At 29.5% G+C, this 25,100-nt stretch overlaps 1 protein-coding gene across 2 annotated transcripts in view; it reads right to left on the bottom strand.

Annotated features, from left to right (window-relative positions):
* LOC142327378 (nose resistant to fluoxetine protein 6-like) overlaps positions 1-25,100 on the bottom strand; it is a 126,945-nt gene that overhangs the window by 54,945 nt on the left and 46,900 nt on the right. For both annotated transcript variants that reach the window (XM_075370379.1, XM_075370378.1), the window contains one exon: positions 7,326-7,489. In XM_075370379.1, coding sequence (XP_075226494.1) covers positions 7,326-7,489 — 164 coding nt within the window. The remainder of the gene's footprint in view (positions 1-7,325; positions 7,490-25,100) is intronic.

Raw genomic sequence — 25,100 nt, 5'->3', positions numbered from 1 at the left:
GAGTAGCTGTGAGAATGTGGAACGATTCGTTAAATCTCAGGCTAGAATAGGAAGACTCGGCCTGAAGTAATATGTCTAAAGGTTCCGGGTTGAATCCTAGTATAATTGTAACTAAGGTGGTTTTAGTCGGTAGTGTGCTAATGGCGGTTGGATAAGACTACCAGTGGGAGCCCGACATCCATCGTTTTTTGTCGCTATCATTATTTTGTGTATCTCGCCCCTTTTTTTTTTACATCAAGCGTAGTGTTATCGTAAGATATGTTATAAAAATAAATACAGGAGTGTTAGGTGTGATAATAAGTATGATATTATAGAAGAATATTAATAGGTTATTTATTAAAAAAGGTATCGTTTATCCATAACACTTCATTGTATCATTTCATATGTTGATTTTTAAATGTTACATTTCCATACATACTTAAATATTTAGTTTGTTTGCAAGTATCATGATGAATTGTGTGAAAAGTAATAAAAATACTAGACTAGAAGACTACAAAGGATTCAAACATAGGATCTCCAGTATATCAATAAGTCTTTTTATATTTAACATTAAGTTACAGAACTGCAACCTTAACAGTCATTCTTTATACCTATTAGGTAATATATTATCACATATTTCCGTTATGTAGCATTTCTAACCAATGGACTTCTATGTAGGCAGTTGGTCTTTTAACACGACATACAATTCTGATAATGAATGAATTTTCCACTCGAGTGGCTATATAAATAGAAAAAAAAATTCGATATAAAATTTCAGGATATCGATATAACCAAAATGGGGTAAAAATTCTGGTTCTGTTATCGATAAAATCTTCTGTTCTCGGTAAACAAATTGTTTATGTTTCAAAAGTTTAGCGTAAAATCTAAATATGAAGTAGTCATCAAATGGTACTTCCCTTTATTGATACGTCAGGTTTTTATTTATCTCGGTAATGAAATTTATAGGATAGCAGATAAAAGAATGAAAGATGAAATAGGACCATCTATTTATTTTTGCCTCAATTATGAATAAAGTTTTTATCTCATCAGCTTAAGACACATTACACGACTAATATAGTTATAGGCATATGTATATGCGAGATTTTTATAGATCTAATTACATAATTAAGTTTTACGAACTTATAAATCATGATTTAATATGTAAGGTTTTATATTATGATGTATGAGTCTGTCTTTTTATTGTTTTTGTTTTACTATGATTTTGAGATAAAGAAAACTTTTGTAGACTGGCTGTTATTACCACCATATCACGATTTAACGTGACATGACGATTACGTGATTTGTATTATTACGATTTAACATATTCAGCTATTTATGTTGTGAGATAATAGTATTATAAATATTATTGACACAATTATGACTAATTTACCGTTAAAGGATATTACTGTCGATATTACTAGTCGACAACAATAATAATAATAATAATTTAATATTACTAATTTTATTATTTAATATTTACTGAAATACAAGGTTGTTAATATTATTTATTAAGTTTATATTGTCTACTGAACTGTATAAATATAGAATTTTAATATTCAACCGAAAATTATAAACTTTCTCGTTAATTCATGTTAATTTTGTTTGCACAAAATTATTTAAATTATTAAAATGCCGTTCTCCGTGGTGGAGTGGTAGTGTCTCAGCTTTTCATTGGAGGGTCCCGGGTTCAAATCCCGGCATATTTCATAAGCTCAACATTAATTCTTCGAAAATAACTCAAAAAAGATTTTATATATGGGGCATTAAATTTTGGAAAAAATGTATTAAGGAGGAGTTGTTTTCACTATTTACAAATTTTTACTTTTTATATTATAGTGGTAGAAAATTAAGTTTTTGTACCATGAAAGTACCTAATAAGTTATTTAAAATTCCGAAAACTTATTTCAATCGGCTTTAGGGATGGGGATATTCAAAGTTATTTTTAAACAGTTTTGGCCTAACATCACGAAAACCCATGCATCAAAACCTTGAAATTTGGCTGCATAAAGAATGATAATTAAGTATAAAATTGGCTTTATATTTTAAAGCTGAGGGATACTCGGAGGTAGAAACAGATGTGGACCAACATAGTTAAAAAATGACTACTACTTTATAATGGATTTTAAATTTTTATCCGCCATCTTGAATCCGCCATATTAAATCAAATTTTCTTTTTTTTTTAAAAAAAAAGAAAGCTAGACATGTAATATATATGATTTTAATATAAAATTTTACGAGAAAACCCGTTTCTTGATAAATGCCATCTTTTTCGAGTTACAAGCAATTAAATTTGCAAAACATAAAAATCGCGTTAGTAATAAAACGAGGTAAAACGCTCTATAGTAGTTTTTTATTCCGTATTATACCCAGTAACAAACAGTAAACTGTTAATGTTGGAGTTAACGACCCAAACTCTAACAATAAGAGTCCTTCCAGTAATAAATAATAAATAAATAAATATATAATTTTTTTCCAAAATTTAAACGTTATTTTTAAAAAAATGTATTTCAAATTTAGAGTAGTAAATCAGCTACTACTTTACAACAGTGTAATTTGTATAACATTACATCTATGCGAAACATTAATTTATCTTTTCTTCTTCTTACTTCAACATACGAGTACAGTATTTAAGTGTCTCTCAATTAATTATCTATTTGAGAGATAATTTACATTGATTCAAATATTTGTTCTCTAGTGCAAATTTTATTTTTATTACCATCATTTATTAGCAGTGATAAGGAGGAATATACCCTGATAATTTCCTGACATTAGAAATTTATAAAACTGAAATTATATGTAAAAAATAATTTCAGAAGATAAAAGATATTTTACTTTTAATTCTTATGTAAAAATTTTTATAACTTAAAATAATTTTTTTTTGTTAAATTTCCAAAATTATGTTTGCTTTAGAATGTTATTATATAATTAATATTAATTTTGATTATTTTTTCGCATTTTAGTTTTTATCTAGTTAGTGGTATGCTAAACCCATGACCAATCAAAGAATATACATGAATCACGTGTTGTCAACTGATCGACTGGATACGAATGAAGTTATGACTAGTAGAACTAATTCCTATCTGGTAGAAAAGGTAGATTTTTAACAACTTCGGATAGAAACCCAAGAAATTATCCTGGCGTAAACTCATTCGAAACAGTATTGTCAGTAATTTGAATGACTAGTATAGCGAAGTTACAATTGATGACTTGGATTTCCAATCAGGATTTCCATCATGACAAACGGTTCCGGTACTTCGTAAACCAGGGAAGACTCGGACTATCAATGAAGTTGCAAGCAACTTGCCTTAATCAAACAAATATGAGAACTTGCCGATGGAACAAACCAATGATGAAACAAGCCGGAAGGACGCCGCCAACCACCTAGATTTTCCTCTGTGGGCTCACAGATGATATTTCTGCGACTCTACGAACTGATATAGTCGGCCGTGTCCAAAAGCGATTATTATATAAAAATTGTCAGTGTTAAACAGTTGCATGTGATATCCAAAAGCGAGTACATCTAAAAAAAATAATAGATTTGGTCCGTGAGCACAAGCTCGTTGGACACATATTTATGCGAAAGGACAAAAGTGACAGAAAGTGCCTTTCGAGTCGTACTAAAAAGCCTACACTGTTCAATCCCGACTCACGTCACCAAATAAAATTGAAGAACAAGGACACAGGGTATAAAGCTAAACGTCGGTCATTGCGCCATAAAAGAACCATTATCTCCATTCTTCGACAACCTAAATCTAATGAGAACGTCAATAAGGTATTTAATGTACAAGATATCTCGAACTGTAGCGTACAATTGAGAAACCCAGAAGAGCTCCGGGTCTGGTTCGGTGTATGCGATGTCAAAAAAAACGACATAGGAAGAATAACTGCATGTGACTCTACCAGTATGTGAAATGTGTCGAGTAGAGGGACACAGGACTGCGCAGTCCTAGAAAAGACCAAAATACTCCTGCTGTTTGCGTTTTTTGTCACTCTGACCATTCAGCTAATTTTAAAGGTTTTAGGGTCTAAAAGGCAATTCTGGAGAGAAAGCAAGGTAGAAACTGCTACGCTCCAAGGGAAGTGCTAGTCGGCACGAGCCTATGGGGAAAACGTCAATTCATTTAATAAGCAACATCAATTTCCCTTTATTAGGCCGAGAGAGATCTGATGATCCAAGAACCCAATTAAATAGCTATCTCGGATTTTATACCACTGTTGTGGGACGAAATTCCTGTGAGGATTCCGAGGACAGATTACAGAAATTAACTGCCGACATGGAGTTTCTAATACTAGAAATTGGAAGCCTGATGGGCTTACTCAGCAAGGTGATAGAAAAAATTTGTTTATTGCCAGGTTTCTTAGGATAACTATCGTGAATATCAATTATCTTGCTGCCCGCAAAGAAGAATTAGAGACACTCTTCACAAAATTTGTAACGACCTTCACTGATATTTTAAACTGGATCGGGTCTCTCAAGGTATCGGCGGTCTACTGTTTTCGTAGGCATACTCGTATGATCTTGAGAGGATTATTCTCTTGAGTTTTTTGTAACACTTTCATTGCAGGTGGGGCTGGAATGCTAAACATTTTTATTAGGAATCACGACATATAACAACTCAAGGTCGATCTTTAAAGGGTTGTATTATGAACATGTAGCTCGATATGATCTCCGGATTAGAGCCGGCATACTGGCCATTGGATGTAAAAGAACCGGATCTTTATTTTTATTTTTTCTGTTTAGCCTCCGGGAATTACCGTTCAGGTATTACTTCAGAGGATGAATGAGAATGATATGTATGAGCATAAGTGAAGTGTAGTCTTGTACACTCTCAGTTCAACCATTCCTGAGATGTGTGGTTAATTGAAACCCAACCACCAAACAACACCTGCATCCACTAGTATTCAAAGGCAGTTTTACTAGGATGCTGCCTTTACTACCTTTACTAGGATTTGAACCTTAGAACTCTCGACTTCGAAATCAGCTGAATTGCGATGACGAGTTAACCACTAGACCATCCTGGTGGACACATGTATTAGACATAGGTACATAAAAGTGATTCTTGAGTTATGCGTCATTTAAGTATTTATGTTTATGTTTCTGGTGTCATTTATTTTTAAATTACTTTTTATTTTACCTTGTTGTTTTATTCGTATTACTGGACTTTTTATGGATTCTAGTTCCTAGTTGTGTAGGCTTTATCACTGCATTCGCTAGCTTGATTTAATACTGATGTTTTTAGGATTTTTCTTTTAAATTAGGTGTTTCAAGGAAACTCCTTTCCACTTTCTTATTTTGATGAAATTTACGTAATGTATCTACCTACGAAACCGATTGTAAATATAGTTTGATATACCCAGAAAAATTCCATAATTGAATTTTTCCTATTTTTTAATATTACATTAACTAAGTAGATTTTTATCATTTAAAATTATAGTGAAGTATGTAAAACTAAACTTCACAAAACTTTAAAAAATTGATTATATTCTTTTAAGGTAAATTAACTTAATGACTGTGCTGATTATCACATTTTTATTCTTCAGTAAACTATAATTTTTTTAGTCTTGTGAATACTGTTAGCTCCAAATTTGATCAAATTATTAAATTAAATAACTAAATGGACCCAATAAATACGCTTTTGACACCATAAAACAAGGGCTGAATTGGATTCGTTCTTAAAATAGCAATTATTTTAAACTTTTATTTTTAAGATTGAAAATCTGTGTGAAGTACCAGATAGAACTTTTTAAAAAATGGAGGTCCTACGGGATCCGATTTAAGAATTTTAATTTTATTGAATTTCTTAACAATTTATAATGTTCTGCCTGTTTTCAAGTTGTGGATGTTATTAAAAATTTTATATAAGATAGGTATCGATCAAAGAAATCAAAAAGTTACCGAAACGTTGTTTAATTTTGATTTTTTAGCAGTTTTATTGTAAATGTAATATAATTTTGATGATTAAAACGTCATTTGATCAAGGGGATCAACTGGAATTCCAAATTTTTTTACTAACAGTTTTTATTTTTTCTCCAGTTATTCTTATAATACTGTATAATTTTTAAGATAATAACGATATTTGATCATGGGTGTCAAATCGAACCCGAATTTTTTTACTGAAAGTTTTGATATTTTTTCAGTTCTGAGTAAAATCTGCTTCCTGTATCCGGTCATCCAAACCAATAAAAATATTATATTCATTATTATTAGTGATTTATATTCTACTTTTTTTTACAATTTTTTAGTTAAAATTAAATAAATTTTATTTTATTGTATTATTTCCATTTTAAAATTTTGTTAAAGTACAAGGACGTATTGCAATTCTTTGCCGGCCTTTTTTTAAATCTATAATTATTTTTATTCTTTTATTTTAAGTTATTATTACTGTCTCTTATCAGGCTGTATTAACAATTATAATTTTATATTAAATATTGTCTAATCATAATTTGATCAATGCTAAAACACTGACATTTATTTAAGTTAAGCGAATTAAATATAAGGAATTATTTTTGAAATGGAAACATTTTAAATGGTAATTAGGTCTTCGGTAATGATTCTAACTACATATAAAGAATTCTATATACATAAAAAGAATTTGAATTATTTTGGAACAAAAACATTAAATTTTCTCTAAAACCTATATGAGCTTTAAAATTGTGAATCTGAAAAATATTTGCTGAAAAATATTAGCATAAAAGAACTTCTTCAACGTTTTGGTATTTTCTTATACCTCTTTTCTTTTTCCTGTTTAGCCTCCGGTAATTACCGTTCAGATATTACTTCAGAGGATGAATGAGGACGATATGTATGAGTGCAAATGAAGTGTAGTCTTGTACTGTCTCACTTCGACCATTCCTGGGATTAGTGGTTTAATGGAAACCCAAGCCACCAAAGAACATCGTTATTCACGATCTAGTATTCAAATCTGTGTAAAAATAACTGACTTTACTAGGACTTGAACGCGTTCACCACTAGACCAAGCCGGTGGGTTAATATTTTCTTATACCTGTCATCTCTAATTCAAACATAATTTTATTTTGGGGGTGGTTAATTTACATTCTTACTAGAATTTTAACCAAAAATCCTTATTAGCAACTTAATAATCCTTGCTACTGAATTAGTAGGCTTTCCAAAGACATTGTTAGTGAAAAATTTAGAACAGAAACATTTTTAATTTGGTAAATATAATAAAAGTGGATTATATATAACTTTTCATAATCTCAAACAATTTAATTCCACAATTATTGTATTACATAACAATTATAAATTAATTTTTATTAATTAATTAACTTTTTTAAACTAAAAATATTTATTACCTATAATTAATTAACAAATTAATAATTTTTACCTGTACTGGTGCATATTTATTATCGAAATGAACAATAAGTTTCACAAGACAGTGTTGTCCTTTAAATGAATTTGTTTCAACTTTAATACATTCATCATATTGTCCTAAATCAGCAATATTTCCTTCAAGTATACCAGATTGTATTTTTGATGATGCATCCATCACTGTAAAAATAAAATCAAATTAATATATTTACCATACAATTGTAGCTAATTATTTTAATATTCATGTTACCGAAAATTTTAGTGAAATAGATAGAAATAAGTTAAGGATGAAGCTAATTATCTGAATAATAAATTTAATTAATAAAACGGTGAACTGTAGAAAAGATTGGATTCAAATTTCAGATAATATACATCTTAAATTGAATTATTTATTAATACGCCTTATGAAACCTAGCTTATGTTTAGTTCATATTTCGCTTTATTCTCTGATTATTTACTACAGTGTTGTACGATTTTTATTTACTTGTACGAAGTAAAGGAAGTATTCTGATCGCAAAAAATTTCGGTTTTCAGATTTCAACGGAATTATCCACTTTAGCCAGTTTCGGCGTGACGTCTACGTACGTATGAAAAACATCACCCGACTATTAATAACATGACACATTTATACATAAAATACATACACAATAGACTAGTGTAGTAGACAGTACTGTAGACAGTACACTAGCCACTGCAGTTGGCGAGGAGCAAACTTACAGCTCAGGTACTGTATATCTATATCGAATTGATAAATTCCACATAATGAATTAATTCCTTGAATTTTGATTGCAGTTAATAAAAATTTAAGAACTCCTGAACGTCTATTCTGAACAGAAGAAAACAAACATTTTTCCTCAATTGTGGTGTGCATTAAATATTATTAAAATACAGAAATAATTATTAAGAAACTATCAACTGGTTTTTTTTTTAACTACATTGAGTTGATTCCTATTTTAGGTTAGATTACAATAAGGTCTGGATTTATTTTATGAAAAATAATGAAATATTCTCCTTCTAAAATTGGCTCCATGCTGGTTGCATTCTTGTTTATAATTAACTGTTTTGAGATAGGAGATGTTGATCTTACAGAAAACTACCAAAATTAAAAAATTGTAAGCGTAATTTTTCAATAATTTACTTTTTAATTACATCTTTATTAAAGTGAATCAAAATTTACTGAATACAATCAAATATAAATAACTTTACGTAAATATTAAGAAAGAAAAAAATGAAATTGAGTATCAATATTAATTGACATATTTTGTATTAAAAAACATTGAATTGTTAATAAATTGTATTCCTGTTATCAGTAGATATTATTTTATTTCAAAATTGATACGTGACATCATTAATTATCTTATCATTCTATTTATATTTTTTTTTCAAATTATTGCATTATATTATTAAAATTAAATAACTTTAAAATAAAACAAAATTTATTAAGGTTCATATTTTTTTAGTTCTTTTCACAGAATGAATTATAATTAATGTTAAATACCTGTAATATATTTTACTTTTAAAAAGTATTACAAATAATCTGCATTTTCGTTTAATTGTTTTGCCGCTGGGAGGATTAATTGTAAATGAATAAAAAAAAACCAGTTAGTTTTTGTAAAGGGAAAGAATACATAGAATAGATATTACGAGTATTATGCCTTCAAATAAATGTTGATATAATAGTATGTATAATTTTTTATTTGATTTTACTTTAAATTGCCTCATTAAATTTTGGGTAATTAGCTATAAAATACACCGTGTCCCTAAAAACACATCCGATTTTAAAATTTCATACCTACTCTGCATACATCAATACATTTAATACATTTTCATCGAACAAAGTTCTGTTAGAAAGAGAGAACTTTTTAGTTTCACGCGGTTGTCGCTAGATATTACAAAACTTCGTTCACTTCAGTGTTAGAGAAAATGGCGAGTTCACAAGAGAAATCAATTTGTGTTCTAAACTTTGCGCAGTGTGAGTCTGTAATTACTGTTCAGCGTGATTTCCTAGTGAATATGGTGCTGAACCACCTACCGCTCAGACCATTAGGCGAGAGTATAGACAATTTAAAGACACGAGGTGTCTGTGTAAGGGGAAATCAAGTGGTCGACGCTGTGGTTCAGACGAAGTTGTGGAGCACATCCGTCAGAATTTCTCACATAGCTCCCGAAATCTACTTTCCTTATAGGTAATAAAACTAAATATTCCCAGAATATTGAAATCAATAATTTCAAATCAAATAATTCCTGGCGAGTTTTGTGTCAACATTTGCTTATGAAACCGTACAGGATTCAGTTACTGCAAGCTCTTTATGAAGATGACAAACAAGGACTTGTGGAGTTTAATTAATTTGTCCTTAACAAGGCGGCAGAAAATGATGATTTTGTAACATGCTTAGTGACGAGGTTACTTTTCATTTAAGTTAATAGGTACACCGGCACAATGTTATAATATGGGATACGGAGAAGCCACATGAATTTGTACAGCATGAGACTCTCTCAAAGTTAATGTTTTTTGTGCTGTTTCTGAGGAAAAGTTGAACGGTCCTTTTTTCTTAGAGAACAACGTATCTCAATATGCTTGAAAACTGTCTTCTCCATCAGTTAGAGGCCGATTCGGAAGATTTCAATTTCCAGCAGGACGAAGCACAACCTCACTGGAGTCTGTACGTTTGAAAATTTTTGAACGATAGGATTCCTCAAAGGTGGATCGGCCGTATGGAACCTAACGATTCAGCTTTACATCACTGGCCTCCAAGATCGCCAGACCTCACTGTGTGCGATTTTTTATTGTTGGATTTTGTAAAAGATTCCATTTATGTGCCTCCCCTTCCAGCTACAGTAGTCGAACTGCGGATCCGCATAACAATAGCGGTGGCAGCAGTGAATACAGAAACGCTTGATAAGGTGTCGGAGAAATTCGACTACTGTATGGACGGACATATACCGTACATCCCAAAGGGGGCATATTGAGTACCTATGACTTGGTACGTTAAAAAACTTCATGAATAAACCTTTAATACCTTTAATTGATCTTACGTTTTTACATTTAATATTTTTCAAAATATGAACAATTCAAATCGGATTGTTCAAACTTATTGTTAGGTATTTTTTTTTTTATTTCAAAGTATAAAGTCAACGTTTAAGTTTACAGTAGAAAAGCGGAATACCCATGATTAAAAATTCGTAATTTATTTTTTATTTTTAAATTGTATTAGATTTTATAATTTCTAAATTTGAAAATTAAAAATAAAATTTATCAAAAATGGGTGTAGAGAACGATCATATTTTTAAATAAATCTATCAATAGTGTTACCTAACTTAGAACGGGACGGATAGTTTAAAAAAATAGAAATCTTGTTTCATAGTAGCACGTAGCATTGTATTTTAAAACCAGCGGATAAATAATTAATTACAGTCATTTATTAATAGAGTATTACTAATTTAAGAACTTTTTGAAGAAATATATAACGGAAAGAAGCTGTGTCATTCATTTTCTGAAGTATTCGCAGTCACGAACGGTGTTGTCAAATTTAGATTAGGCGCGGCGTCCGCGCTTCCGCGGTCTCAGTTAGTTAGTTTGAGGGAATCGTGTTAGGTTGAATGTGAAGATGTCCATTTTAGGCTTAAGTGAAGGCAAAATTTGATTTGTATATTACTGATGCAAATGTCTGCCGAGGCATTTACATCGGTGGCATCCCGACCGAGGCCTGGCTGTAAGATGTAATCAGTTAGAAGGTCTAAAGGCGAGCTCCGGTAAAGCCCCTCAGGGCTCGGAACGGAGGGGGTAGTGTGGCGGCCGGCAACGTCGCAAGGTGTATTTTTAATTCCAGAAATATTTTTCTGAAAAAGAATTTCTTAATAAATTAAATAAAATTTTACTAACTGTAAAACAAATAACAAGCAAGATTTTAAGAATATCTCGGTGTTACGGAAATATAAAGATATTACTAGATAAATCACGAGATATCGTATACTCTAAACAATTTTACAATTTAGTCTATGGCAGCACACTTACTAAGTTGTAATAGCATAATTATCTTATCATCAATGAGACTAATGGACATAAGACTAATGGACACATTACGTAATGATTAGTTCAGCAATCCGGAGCAGTCACAAGAATACTCATCGTCTATTGTCAATAGTTAACAAATTTTAATTTACGCATAATTTAAACATTAATTTCTCAACGCTATATTTCAACTCGGTTACAATTTCATTATGTTAATTTTGAGAAAACATGTGATCAATTTTTACGATTTTCTTTAACCATACACTTGAAATCTGAAAATATCCTAGGAAGGTATTTTTTATTTTTTTTTTAATTTGATTGTAGACCAAGTCATAAAAAATTAATCAGTTTCCCAGTGAAAAAAATTTGTTATGAAAGTTGATCGATAAATAGTGTTTGTTCAGTGTAATTAGAAAGGATAGGCATTTTATCGATATTTCAACTTAGTTTATCAAATTTAAATTTACTTATTAATCAACAAGTCATATTTTAAAATATTTTTTTATTACTGTCAAATGTGAAAGAGTTAATATGACTATAAATTTTTTTTAACATTATTTTAGAGCATCCCGATTAGAAAATTTAAAAAATTTGATGTGGGATACCACGTGTCTTTCATGTAGGACTAATAAATCACATGTAAACATTTTTTTTTTTTTTTTTTTTTTTAATGAAACGTACATAAAATTTTATTTCATTAATAACTTTTGATATCTTTTCATATTTTTTTTTTTATTTTAACTATTATCGAATTATTAATTTTGTAATTTTTTTTACAATCAGGGGTTAATAATTGTTAATAAATAAAATCAATATATCAGTATATATTATAAATAAGTTTTAAAAAAAAAAGAAGACGAAATCGGATTTGAACCGATGTGCCTTTCACTTTCTGATCCAAATATTTCATTAATTAAAATTTTATTTGGCCATAACTCTGGAACCAATGAAAAAAAGACCATTTATGATCGTTGACAAGCTCTCAATGAGGGTTTATTAATGCAGTTAAGAAAAAGTTCAAAATTCAAATTTTTTTGAATTTTGGGCTTTTTTGGACACTTTTGTCCCAGTTGATTGCAATCACAAAAGAAGGTGCAATACTTGATGTTACCACAGTTCTAAATCCAAAGTTTCAAAATCTTACGGCTAATCGTTTTTGAGATATGCGAGATATATAGGTACGTACGTACGTAAAGAGGAGTCACGTCGAAACTAGTCAAAGTAATGGATTCAGGGATGGTTGAAATCTCAAAAACCGACATTTTTTGCGATCAAATACTTCCATTACTTTGTACAAAGAAGTAAAAATAAATTCCAATGAATATATTGAAACATTATTAACTTCTTTTTTTTACAAAAAAAAAAATACATATATATATATATACATACAAAAACTAACACAATTAGTTTTTTCTTTAATTTCCTATAATTTTTTTATTTTTATTTATTAACATCAGTATTTTATTTACTTTACTAAACAGAAATAATATAAATATTTATGATAAAATTAATTTTATAAATTTGTACAACGTTATTATTTGGTTTTAGATAATGTCTTTATCAAACAAAAAAAAGTTTGTTTTTTATTGTTAATTAAAACGTTCTGATGTGCACTTCACATGACTACCTTTTACGTCTATTAAATTACATATACACTTTTTTCTGCACTTCATTTAAACTTATTTCATTTGAAAGTGAGATATGATCCTCCAATTTTTTAATAAAGTGGAGAGTTACACAATTGTGAAATATTAGTTTTTATTAACATCAAATTTTTATACATTTATTAATTCAATAATCTTACATGAAATATTAGGATAAAGTAAAAGTCTCTTTATTACTCGTATTACTAGATCAGTATTATTTATATCTTTGTGAGTTGCTGATTAACAAAAGTTTCAGATTTCTGGTGTGTCGTATAAATAAAAATTAATAATAATTAAATTATTCTGTTTAGTGAACTCCTGTATACTGGTTACAAATGTTAATTTCGACCTTACGGTGTAAAATATTCAGTTTTTAATACTGGATTATTTGGTGAATAATCAAAAATGGAAAATAAACAATCATACAGGAAAAAGAAGGATAACGCGAAGAAATATATCTAAAAAAACGACAAGATGAATATAAAGAGGAATAAAATATTAAGAACAAGGGAAAGAATAAAAAAATTGAGAAGATGATAAATATAAAGAGGAAGAAAATGTTAAAACCAAAGAAAGAATAAAAAGATTAAGAGAAGATGATGAATATAAACACAGAGAAAATTTGAAAACTAGAGAACGTGTACCCAAATTAAGATCAGAAGAATTATACAAAAGAGCGATTAAATGATTAACAAAAAACAAATAAACGAAATGATGATTAACTCCGACTTCTTTATTCACCATTTAATATTATTATGGTATTTAGTCTATATGCAAGAGACTGATTTCAATTGATTACATATTCCATTAAAGGTAATGGAATAGGATACGTAGTCAATTAATTCCTGATGCCAACATATACACTCGGATTAGTATCTGGTTACATAAACGAACCAGGCGATCATAAGTGCAGGATTTGAATCAGAAATAGTTGGATTATAAATTTTCAGATTTATAATTAGTTTTAATATTCTCATCAAATATGATATTTTAATATTAATTTATGCTAACACAGTTTCGATTTTTTTTTTCAAATGTTTTGCTATTAAAAAATTTAGATAAAAAGTTTTTTTTTAGTATATTTGACTATAAAATGTTAGTCTCTTTCTCTCTACTAACTTAGTTATATATTAAATTGTATTTGATAACCTTCAAAATACTGAATCGAATTTACTTGATATGGTAAAAAGGTAAGCAAAAATTTATAACTGTAAAATTGAAAAGTGATAAAAACACTTTAAATTACTATAATTTGTTTCTTTATTCTTTATTCTTTAATCGTTTATTTAATTTTTTTAAATACCTTATTTAGCTTTAACGACAAAAATACGTGAATAAAAATCATTTTATGTATTTATTTTTATTTTATTCAACAAATGGATGAACTTTCGTAATCATAAATTTATCGAGGTTGATTTATTTTCTATAATTTTGGTATCCCTGAATCCATATTAACAAATTCCACTACACTTATCCGAACTATTTTTTTTAATTCAATTTACTAGTATTATTTAATACTCAATCAATGTAGAATAAAATAAAAATATAGATATGCTTGTATGAAATTTAATCTTTACTAAGAGTTAACAAAGTCTATGAAATTTTATTATAGTTTAAAAAAATTACGCATTTAAAGCTTAATTTCCGTTTGCATTTTTTATTAATTATTTTAAATTGTTTATCAAATTTAATTTTTAGTATAGTGTATTAGTAGTTTTTAAGTGTGATTAAAAAAATAAACCCACTATGATAATCGATACATATATTTGTAACTAGCTGTTCGCTAACGCGTTAACTCTTGCATGGATAACTTGATTGCCATGTATTTTTCTATACATTACTACCTCATCAATACTCGATTGAAGTCGAGAATGAGTTAAAGCCACCCACAATTTACTATTATAATGTTTTATATATAAATATATATATATATATATATACTCGTTTCTTATATATAAATGCGAAAGTCTATTTCTTCGATTGTAACAGCATCAAGCTACAACCGACCGACCGATTGCTTTAATATTTTCAGGATACATTCATATTATCTCACGGGAGGTTTTAAGCTTTTAAGCTATATATCGAAGCCCTAGTTCCCTTGAGGGTTAAGATATTAAAGATATTCATTAAAGAAACAATTATTCCTTTTATTTCGTTATATTTCTGTCATCATGACAACAGAGATATAACGATAAGATCCGATAAGATCATAAAATAAAACTTACGGTGTTCATAATATTTCACATTTTTTATTGATAATTATTTTTTCTATAAATAAATGTATTCTTTAAATTTTTACTTTCATTTAAATATGCCTTTTATAATACTGAGAAATAAATACAAGATATTCAGAACTATTAACTTATTTGCGATAATGATGATGATGAAGCCATTGATTATTGTACAAGCGTTACTCGTAGCACGTGATTCATCGTTAAGTGCATTCGTATGAAATCGCAGAATTGTAGAAAGCCAACATAAGTATTGCTGTTATATTTTCTATATATTTTACAATCATAAATATTCATAATATCTGATTTATTACAAATTGTTTTTTTTTTAAATATAATTACAAAAGTAAGATTTATAATTTATTTATTTATTAAGATATAATTTAGATTTATTAATTCTCGAGTGGGCAAAAAACTCCAGCTGTACCCTATAATATCCAGCCTAATGTTTACAAAGGTAATTAATTAATTGTATTTCTTCTTGAAATATCGTTTTCTTTACTATGCTAAACCATTTATGTTGCTTATAAATGTATCCCTCGACCTATGAGCAAATATTTACCTGAAATTCATTGTCATATGACAGAAAAAACAAGTATAATCCAATGGGACTAGTACAATAGAATAACAGGATTCTCAATGGGATTTCAAATCGGTCAATACAATTTTAAATATGGTATCATGCTATTTAGATTTTACTATCTTAGGGAAGATGTCATGGGATCTCGTACTAATAGCATATCCTTGTTTTATATATTGTAGTACGATCGTAAAAAGTATTACTCTTGAATTTTTCTTAGAAGCAGTAAAACGTAAAAGCAAAAAACCCATAAAAACTGAAGCGAAAGATTTTTTATACAAAAAAAAGTGTTTATATATATATATATATATATATATATATATACATTATTGTTATTATTATTATCTACTATACTATCTACTTATCTATTTACTACTTATTATCTAGTATTTACTTACTTACTATCTTGCTACTTATCTATATTATCAACTTATCTACAAGAGTATTACATGACCCAGTTTTTACTGGTCACGGGTACTTCCGCGCTTACCTCCATGTCATAGGGAAAGCACCAATCCCCCGACTGCCTCTATTGCCCCGGTGTACGGGATGACGCTGAACACACCTTTTTCAAATGTGCTCGGTGGGCGGCAGATCGAGGAACACTAGATGTTGATCTCGGAGCACTGAGCCCCCACAACGTGGTTGCGATGATGCTCCGTGACCTGTGCAACTAGGAAAGTCTAACTCAATTCGTTGGCAACATTCTGAGGACCAAAAAGTGTGACCTGGATAGTCCTGAAAATTAGGTAGCGCCTTCTCAGGCTAGTATAGGAGGACTCGACCGGAAGTAATGTTTTAAACGTTCCGGGTAGAAAGAGGGGTGGTTTTAGTCGGTAGTCTGCTGATACTGATTGGATAATACAATCAGCGAGAGCTTGACATTCCGTGCGTAAATGCATTTTCACCTCTCTCCGCAAAAAAAAAAAAAAAAAACTATTATCATAGGAAAACGTTTATTAAAATATTTAATAAAATATCGTAAAATGTTATACATTTCTTTTTGCAAAATATTTTTCTGTATCTACTGCGATACATTGAAAATTTTATCAGTAAATCTAAGGAATATTCAGTAGTAGGATCTCATTTAAGCATCTTTTAAAAAAGATTACGAAATGTTTGGATTCGGGTTATAGTAACTGGTAGCCACTCAATGGATTAGGATGATTTCATTGAACAAAAATCTCTCTTTTTAATGGAAAAACACAGTAATTATATTTGAACTACTAGTAAACAAGCAATCTGACATTTCAATGAAAATTTTATAGGAGTTCATTTTCAGGGTTAAAATTCGGATATTTAATGTACAATATGGTGGGAATTTTTTACTTAATAATTACTAAAATTCTGGTTTACGCATTCGATAATTAAACAAATTGTTTGCAGATAAGTGAATCAATCATTTTGTTAATTTATTTTACTTGTTGAATTGTTAAATATTTTGGTACACTTGACCGCATTTTTTCCTTAATAAAGTCGATTTCTTTTATATTTATGTACACATAGTGTTATAATTATCAGATTACATAACTTCATGTTGATTGATAGGTTTGTAGCAGTAGAAAAACATTTTATTTTAAAACCTGATTTATTGTTGTACTATCAATTCTCCTATTTTTAATTGTTTAATGTTATGAGAATTAAATAAAATATAATAAAATTTGTGTTTAAAAATTTTAAATTACAAAATTTTATATTTACAATATTACTAACTTTAATCAAGAACATTCTAAAATCATATCCTTATCAGTGTTGGAATTTTTCTTATGGTGTAAAAATATTCAGTATTAATCTTATATTCTTAAAATATTAAAATTTATGAGATAAATTAACTCATCTTAAAAAAAGAAGAAAATCAAAACGAGAAAGAAAACCAACATTTTAAATAAACAGTTATACTTTTTTATCATTTTTATCGCTGTTAACTTTGGAAAACGATGCACATCAATGATGTATAATTATTACACAATAAAATTACAACGCTACATCATCTATATCATGAGTGTGTGTTGTGGGTGTGCGCGTGTGTGTATGTGATGAGTATTTATTTTATTTAATATACTTACATAATATTTACTTTTTCATAATTTGGATTACGTAAGTAAAAATTCTCTTTTTAAACACAATTTAATAAATCTATATTAAAAATAATATAATTTTTGTAGGCAAAAGTTATTTAAATATACAATTAGTTTTAAACATAGGTTTTTAAATGAAGAATATTATTATTATTTTACAATATCGAAATTTTATTTAAAAAATTTTCTCTCAAAAAGTAGAGTTAATATTTAAAAAAAAAAAACAACTGTGTTGCTGCAAGACCCACGTATAAATGGTTAGGTATAGTTATAGACTTCGTATAATATACTTTAGGATTAACGATATATTTTTATTTATAGGTTGAAGTACTATACAATGTTGGATTGCTAAACCAGTAGAATAAATTTTACATATTTGGGATTACACCTTACTTAGGTAAAAAAATTGTAAATAATATACATTTGTTTGTACTTCGAAAAGATTGAAATAATTAAAAACATGACGTTATATATAAATTTAAATTAAACAAAGATAATTGTTAAATGGTTAATTGGCTGATGTATTGGGTAAGCGTTTCAATATTACAATATAATTTAAAATTTATTTTTTTCGACAAAGGTTACTTCTACTAATCCAAAATGATGATATTAAGTTAAGAATAATTTAATTAAAAACAAAGTGTCAGTATCTTAAAAATATATTTTAAAATATGCAGTATAATTCTTTTAATTAAACTTTATAATTTATTAAATCTTTACTTTTAACAACCCTTAAAAAATAATACTAAAACTCTAATAATTTGTTACCACCAAATTAGGAATTCTAAAACCGGTTTAAAATAAATCATCGAAATTATTTGGTGGTCACTCAATCTGACAATTTACTAATAAAAACGTGTTAGAGAATCCAAACCTTTTCTGTTTCCAGTTGCTTTCAGTCACCTATCGGGTTGGTCTAGTGGTGAACACGTCTTCCCAAATCAGCTGATTTGGAAGTCGAGAGTTCCAGAGTTCAAGTCCTAGTAAAGTAAGTTATTTTTACACAAATTTGAATTCTAGATCGTGGGTACCGGTGTTCTTCGGTGGTTGGATTTCAATTAACCACACATCTCAGGAGTGGTCGAACTGAGACTGTACAAGACTACACTTCATTTACACTCATACATATCATCATCTAAAGTATTATCTGAACGGTAATTACCGGATGCTAAACAGGAAAAAGAAAGGAAAGGTGCTTTCAGTCATCTCAAAAAAATTTCCTAACTACTAGTCCGTTGGGTTCGAGACGTGGAGCCAGCAATGGACGTGTGTATGGAGGTAGAAAACATGGAGTTCTGTGATAATACCGAAAAGTGGGCTCGGCATCTCATGTTAAAGAGAAGGAGGGGTTTTAGTAGGAGGCCCAAAAGGAAGAGTCCCACACTACCATGGTGAACGAATCAAAATCACATGGTACCTATAAAAGGTTTTCCCTCCACCCCTCCTCCGACGAAAATAAATGTGCTTTCACTCAAACTTTACGTTTTAAAAGTTTAAAACTTTACGTTTGCAAAGATTTAAATTCGTGGAATACGCGGCATGGCAGAACTACAGGTCGTTGGTTCATATACAAACACTGCCTTTTCAGCGTCTGGTGTCATGGGTGATTATTGTTAACCGATTGAGGCTTATTAGACTTGTATTACTGGTACTTGTCACTATATACCAGCAAAAAGGTACAACTTTGAATTTTGCCTGGTTGTGATGTAACCGAGTAATCTTTCAGTCTAGTTTGTTAAGATATCATCTCCTTCATACAAAACGATCATACTCTCCCATTTCATTAGTAGTCCTAGGCTGGGTCCACTCTGTCTAATTGATTACTCTCAGCAGAATAGTTTTACGCGATTTATCAGCTGGACCTATGTGACAGGAGTATGATTAGAAATATTCGGCACGAAACCTACGGTAAGTCGCGGGCTAAATTCGCCCCTGACAAAAATCCGTTGCCCTGAGTGAAACTCCATTGTATTAGAATGGGTTAAATCAGTTGATCCAGCATACATTTAATGACCATGGTGGAGTTTGATTTGTAGATTGAATACCGGTAGACGAACAGAACTTAATCTTCTTAAAAGGCTGTCATCGACAAGTGATTAGCAGTAAGTTAGCCTTTCTTCTCAAAGTGACAGTTAACGTGAATCTCACAGTTTATTACTGCAGATGATGATATGGCCATGTTGCATCAAGCCTTAAGAGTAGATTCGTAACCTAGAAAATCCTCTCAGTAAAGGTTGAACGACACATGTCAAACTGTCGTTGCGCTATGAGTCCTCTAGGGTGCGCTAAACGATCACAAATCCTCCTATTAATGTACTCGTACATGATTAGTATTACATATGAACGCTAAATTCTATTGGAAACCTGAAGGGTATTGAAATCCATTGGTCATACGGAATTCATCTATAGTCAAATGATATTAATATCGTAAATATATTTAATAAAAATTAAATATCAAGTTATCCTCATTTTTACAAATTTAGCAATAAAGAAACTGAACTTTAAGATATATATAAATTCATCATTTTTTCTATACTGTTTTTTAATTTAATAAACTGCAAGACTAGTCAAAATTGTCACGGAAATAGTAAATGTATTCTCTTTTTGACGCTTTCGTTTACGAAATTATAGTGTAGCTTTATTCTACATTTTAAGGGCTCTCTTTTGTAGGAACACCACCGAGAAACTCCTACGGTATTTACTCCTGAATTTATTATTTTTTTTAATAAAAAAAAGGAAAATAATATAATTGATGCAAATTATTACGGTTCTTGTGATAGAGTCCTCCTTTTACAATGTAATAAAATATTATTTGTTATAATGTAATCGAGTAAAAAAGAAAGACTAAATAACTGCCATTAAGCTTTTTATTTTTTATCGTCTTATCTAAGTAATTATTAACCATTTATTTCTGCCCTCATTTTTATTCAAAATTGAATTGGGACAATAAAATATGTGTCTAGACAGAGTAGGTTGTGTTTATGTAATTTAAAATCCTACGTTTAAATAGGAGTGATGCAGAAATACATTTATGTTCATTGAGTGAATAAAAATTATTTTTGTTAACGGAGATGTATTTAATGTAGGTGTGTTAAAGATAAAGAAGAAGAAGAAAATCTTACATCTCATTAACATGAAAGACTTTGTAAGCGGGTACGTATTGGTATGTTCTGAACCAAGAATAACAATAACTTAGTTTATTTCCTTCATCACTGTTATAAACTAACCGGTAAAAATACATGTCAAGGTTATTTACTAATCGGTCTTTATCATTTAAGCTGTCCTTTTTCTATTTATTCTGAAGCTATTTTAGTTTGTAACTAAATAGTTTTATAATGTAATGTTTAATGTAACTCATTACTCGTATCGTACATGTATACATGTATTAAATTTTATTGAATTTTGATTCCATTCCAACAGTGATAATTCAAAATTAGAATTTCCATTATCAAAATAAATGAATTTCACAAATTTATATCGCTAAACACATTTTGAGTTTGTACAGAATCAAGTGGAATGAAAAAAGAATAAAATTAGAATAATTATCAGTACTTTAGAAAAATACCATGGATATTATTAGAGATTTTAAGTAAATTTATTGTCATAATTGGGAAAAATAATAAATTTTCAAGTTCTACAACAATACAATTGGTAATACTAGATCTCCAGTTAGAATTTATCAACACTCAATCCTGTTTACAACTGCTTAAATTTTATTTGAACATAATTATAAAAGCATTATTGCTCTAAAACAGTGTAAAATTGAATAAAAATAAGTTAATAATTGGTAGTCTAAAAAATGATTGAGACTTTTGCGCACGAAATAGCGTTAGCGTAATGTACATAATTCTGTTCTACAAATATCTGTTTCGAATAAATGCGGACGTAAATCGTTAATACATTTTCTACTGGCAATCTACACCACTTAACGAATATACTATGCAACAGTTCCGAAATTCATTTTTTCCGAGTGTTATTTTCTGCCCTCCTAACATTGTTTCCCTAACATTAGTAGTTGATGCATTTTGGAGTACCTCCATTCTCAAATCTGCTTTTAGAACTGACTTCTACTTAGTTAGGATCGTCGAAAAAATATCCTTCTTAATTTTATCTTGAATATTTCCACGTTTCCTTAGAACAGGACATAATTAATGAACAAATAAACACTCGGTCCGATGTAATGTTTAAAAACTAAAATTTAATAAAGTAAAGAATCTAAGAAATAGTTTCAAGAAATTATAGAACCGTTAAAAGGGGAGGGACAAAGAAGAAGAGGCTATGATAGTAGGGATAGAAGTGGGAGGAGCTTAACATCGATATTTATTCGACGATCTCAACTCAGCAGACTCAAATCGAAAAGTAGTTTTGAGAAGGGAGGTACTACAAAACGCACCAACTACGAATGTTAAGAGTCTCAGTGCGAGGAATGGCAGAAAATAACATCCAAATCAAGTTATGATAAAAATGATGAAGCATGAGACGAAGCGTGGCGACGTCTAGGGCTAGAGAGGTAGTCCCCTACCTAGGGTGTTCTGATCCACCCACATGCAAGAGTGGAGGGTCGGAGCTACCCGATGATGATATGGGGGACACTCAAGGTGTGAGAGAACGGGTCGCGTGGGGTAAACACCAATGTGCGTAACGCACACTGGTGCTTCGTAAGTTAGAAGGGAAATTTTCCAGCTAAGGGATGAGCTGACTATCCAAAAGTGGAAGTCGGCGTATTCTGATGACGCTAGGGAGACCCCGGTGGGATGTCTCTACAGGGGGCTAGACAGGGTGAGCAGGCTGCTGCCACGACACCTTGAGTGACCCAGTAATGCTTAATTGCCGGACTGGTTTCCTTAGGGGTGTTTAAATCAGAAACACAAAAAAAAACTAGAAATACTTAAAACTATATTAATTGGAAAATTAACTTATTTCCTATCTATTTCATAACTATGATAATTCTAGTGGAAATATAAAATTATGAGAATTTTAAATATATTTTACTAAAAATTAGGTTTTCCTTTAAATCGCTGTTTAACGATTATATTTTTCGTAATAAACTTTTTTTTTAAACCATACCAATAAAAATAAATTATCTTTCTCACCAGAATTACTCAGTCTATATTTTTGAAACGGATTTCAGAGAAAGTATTTTTGTTCTTCAAGAATTCACGTTAGATTTATTTTCATAAATTTAATTTCAGTTGCATAAAAATGATAATATAATATATTACGATTCAAAAATTTACGTGAATTATATTTTTATTTTTTTTCGTTTCATAAAATTAATGAAGTAGCTAATCAAACATGTAAGGACATTTTTTAATGTAAAAATGTCACACACAATGTATTATTTGATCTAAGTGCTGAATTGACAACAATTTACTGTTTAACTTGATAATTTAAAATTCTACAATTATTTTTTTTATCTTTTATTACCTTTTCATAAATTTATATAACAATAGGCACTAAAAATAAACTCACTTGTTACATATGAAGGGATTATAAAAACTTATCTTTTAAGTGGAAGTTCTTAAAACATACAGTTGTTTTTTTAAATTAATCCTAAAATTATCTAAAAAAAATTATCTCACTGCAAATTTTAATGCATAAGGAAAATATTAATAAATTATTTTCAAGAAATTATTCTTGTGAAACCATATTTGTTGATTTATCGATTTAAATTGTTTAAAATAGAGAAAAGAATATAAATGAACTTAAAGAATTGAAGTCAATTACGTGATGATTTGGTCATAATTATCCCGATATAAGCCTCGATGTAACGTCAAACCCAAGATATTTTTTTATGGAAAGTATAGATAAGGGTCTCAGTCACGGTAATTCGTATACTGTACATAGAACGCTATACTTATGCTAGTGATCTTCAAGATGAATAACTCATTTCGAAAACCTTTTATTTTACCCCCTTCCATCACGATTCAATTTTTCTCCTAATTTATGCAACTTTGTTCTATACTGAAATTTTTCTTCATATTAACTGATGGGAATGAATTAACAATACCTTTATTTACTACCTTGCAATCTTACAACAATACTCCCGTGTTAAACGCTCAATTTTTAGTATCCTGGCATCATAGCTCTAGAGCTATGCTGCAAGAAGGAAAGCATGGTAATCAATCACAAAATGAGATACGAGTTTTTCTTTGCATTTCTTGACGTTTCATGACCCAGGGACCACAAAAAACAAAAAAAAAAGTGGGGGTTATGTTCGTACGTACGTATGAACATATGTATGTATGTGTGCGTCAGCGTGTTTGAAGCATAATATTTTTTAACTGGATAAACCGATGAGATAAAATTTGGTGCAGAGAACTCGTGCTATGGGGTAATTTGTTGGTAAATTTTGGGGTCAATATCTCCTAGGAATGGAATAGAACTTTTTTGGGGTAAATATTTTCAAAGTTTTGCAAACATAACTCTATATTAATCAGTACATGCGTATCTGCTTATTCTTGCCACTTTTAAAAAAATGTTTTCCCCGATTATCCCTTCCCCAAAAATCGAAAAAAAATATTTTTTTATTTCTTACATACTTTTTAATTAGATTTTTTTATGTCTTCCTAGGCATAGTAGTAGTGCAAGTAACCCAAAAAATTCGTTGGAGCCAATATTGAGGGGTCCCGATCAATGCTTAAAAATATCGATTTTTTTTTTTGATTTTTTTAATTTTTTTATTAGTTTTATTTTCTTGTACCATTATTTTTTCACTGTGTATGAATTATTAACAAATCCCAGAAAAGTATATTACAACTTTGTTTCAATTTTTTTTAATCTCTATACCTAGTAAATTACCTAAAGGTTGCGCTATTCTTTATCTAACTTGTTTGTCCAACGAACCAATCTGATTGGTCCTGACAAAATGGAGGCGATCTACCTAATATCCAGCTCGGTTGGTTCAACCAGTTTGTGGAAGCAATAGATTGGAGGTGAATCAAAAATGGTAATACTTCTGATATAATTTTAACATAACTTGTTATGTAATTTCTTAGTTTTTATTGATCTCATGAATGAATGTTTGCCGTGCTTCCAGTTTTATCCTTCAGTTTTAAGGAAGAAATTTACAGCCGGTGTAAAAAAATTGTATAAAATTGAAAGTGATTCATTTGTAAATTTATTTCCTCAGTTAGAGGCAAGTTGTTTTAGAACTTCTTTAAGAATGGACAGTGACTTTTTTCAGTGAATTATTTAACATGGCGTAACCATTTGTTGAAAAACAAAATATATAATTATAAAAA

This window comes from Lycorma delicatula, chromosome 7, assembly GCF_047948215.1.
Source record: "Lycorma delicatula isolate Av1 chromosome 7, ASM4794821v1, whole genome shotgun sequence".
Lineage (NCBI taxonomy): Eukaryota > Metazoa > Arthropoda > Insecta > Hemiptera > Fulgoridae > Lycorma > Lycorma delicatula.
The sequence above is the reverse complement of the archived record's forward strand: the minus strand, read 5'-3'. Positions and strand labels throughout refer to the sequence as shown.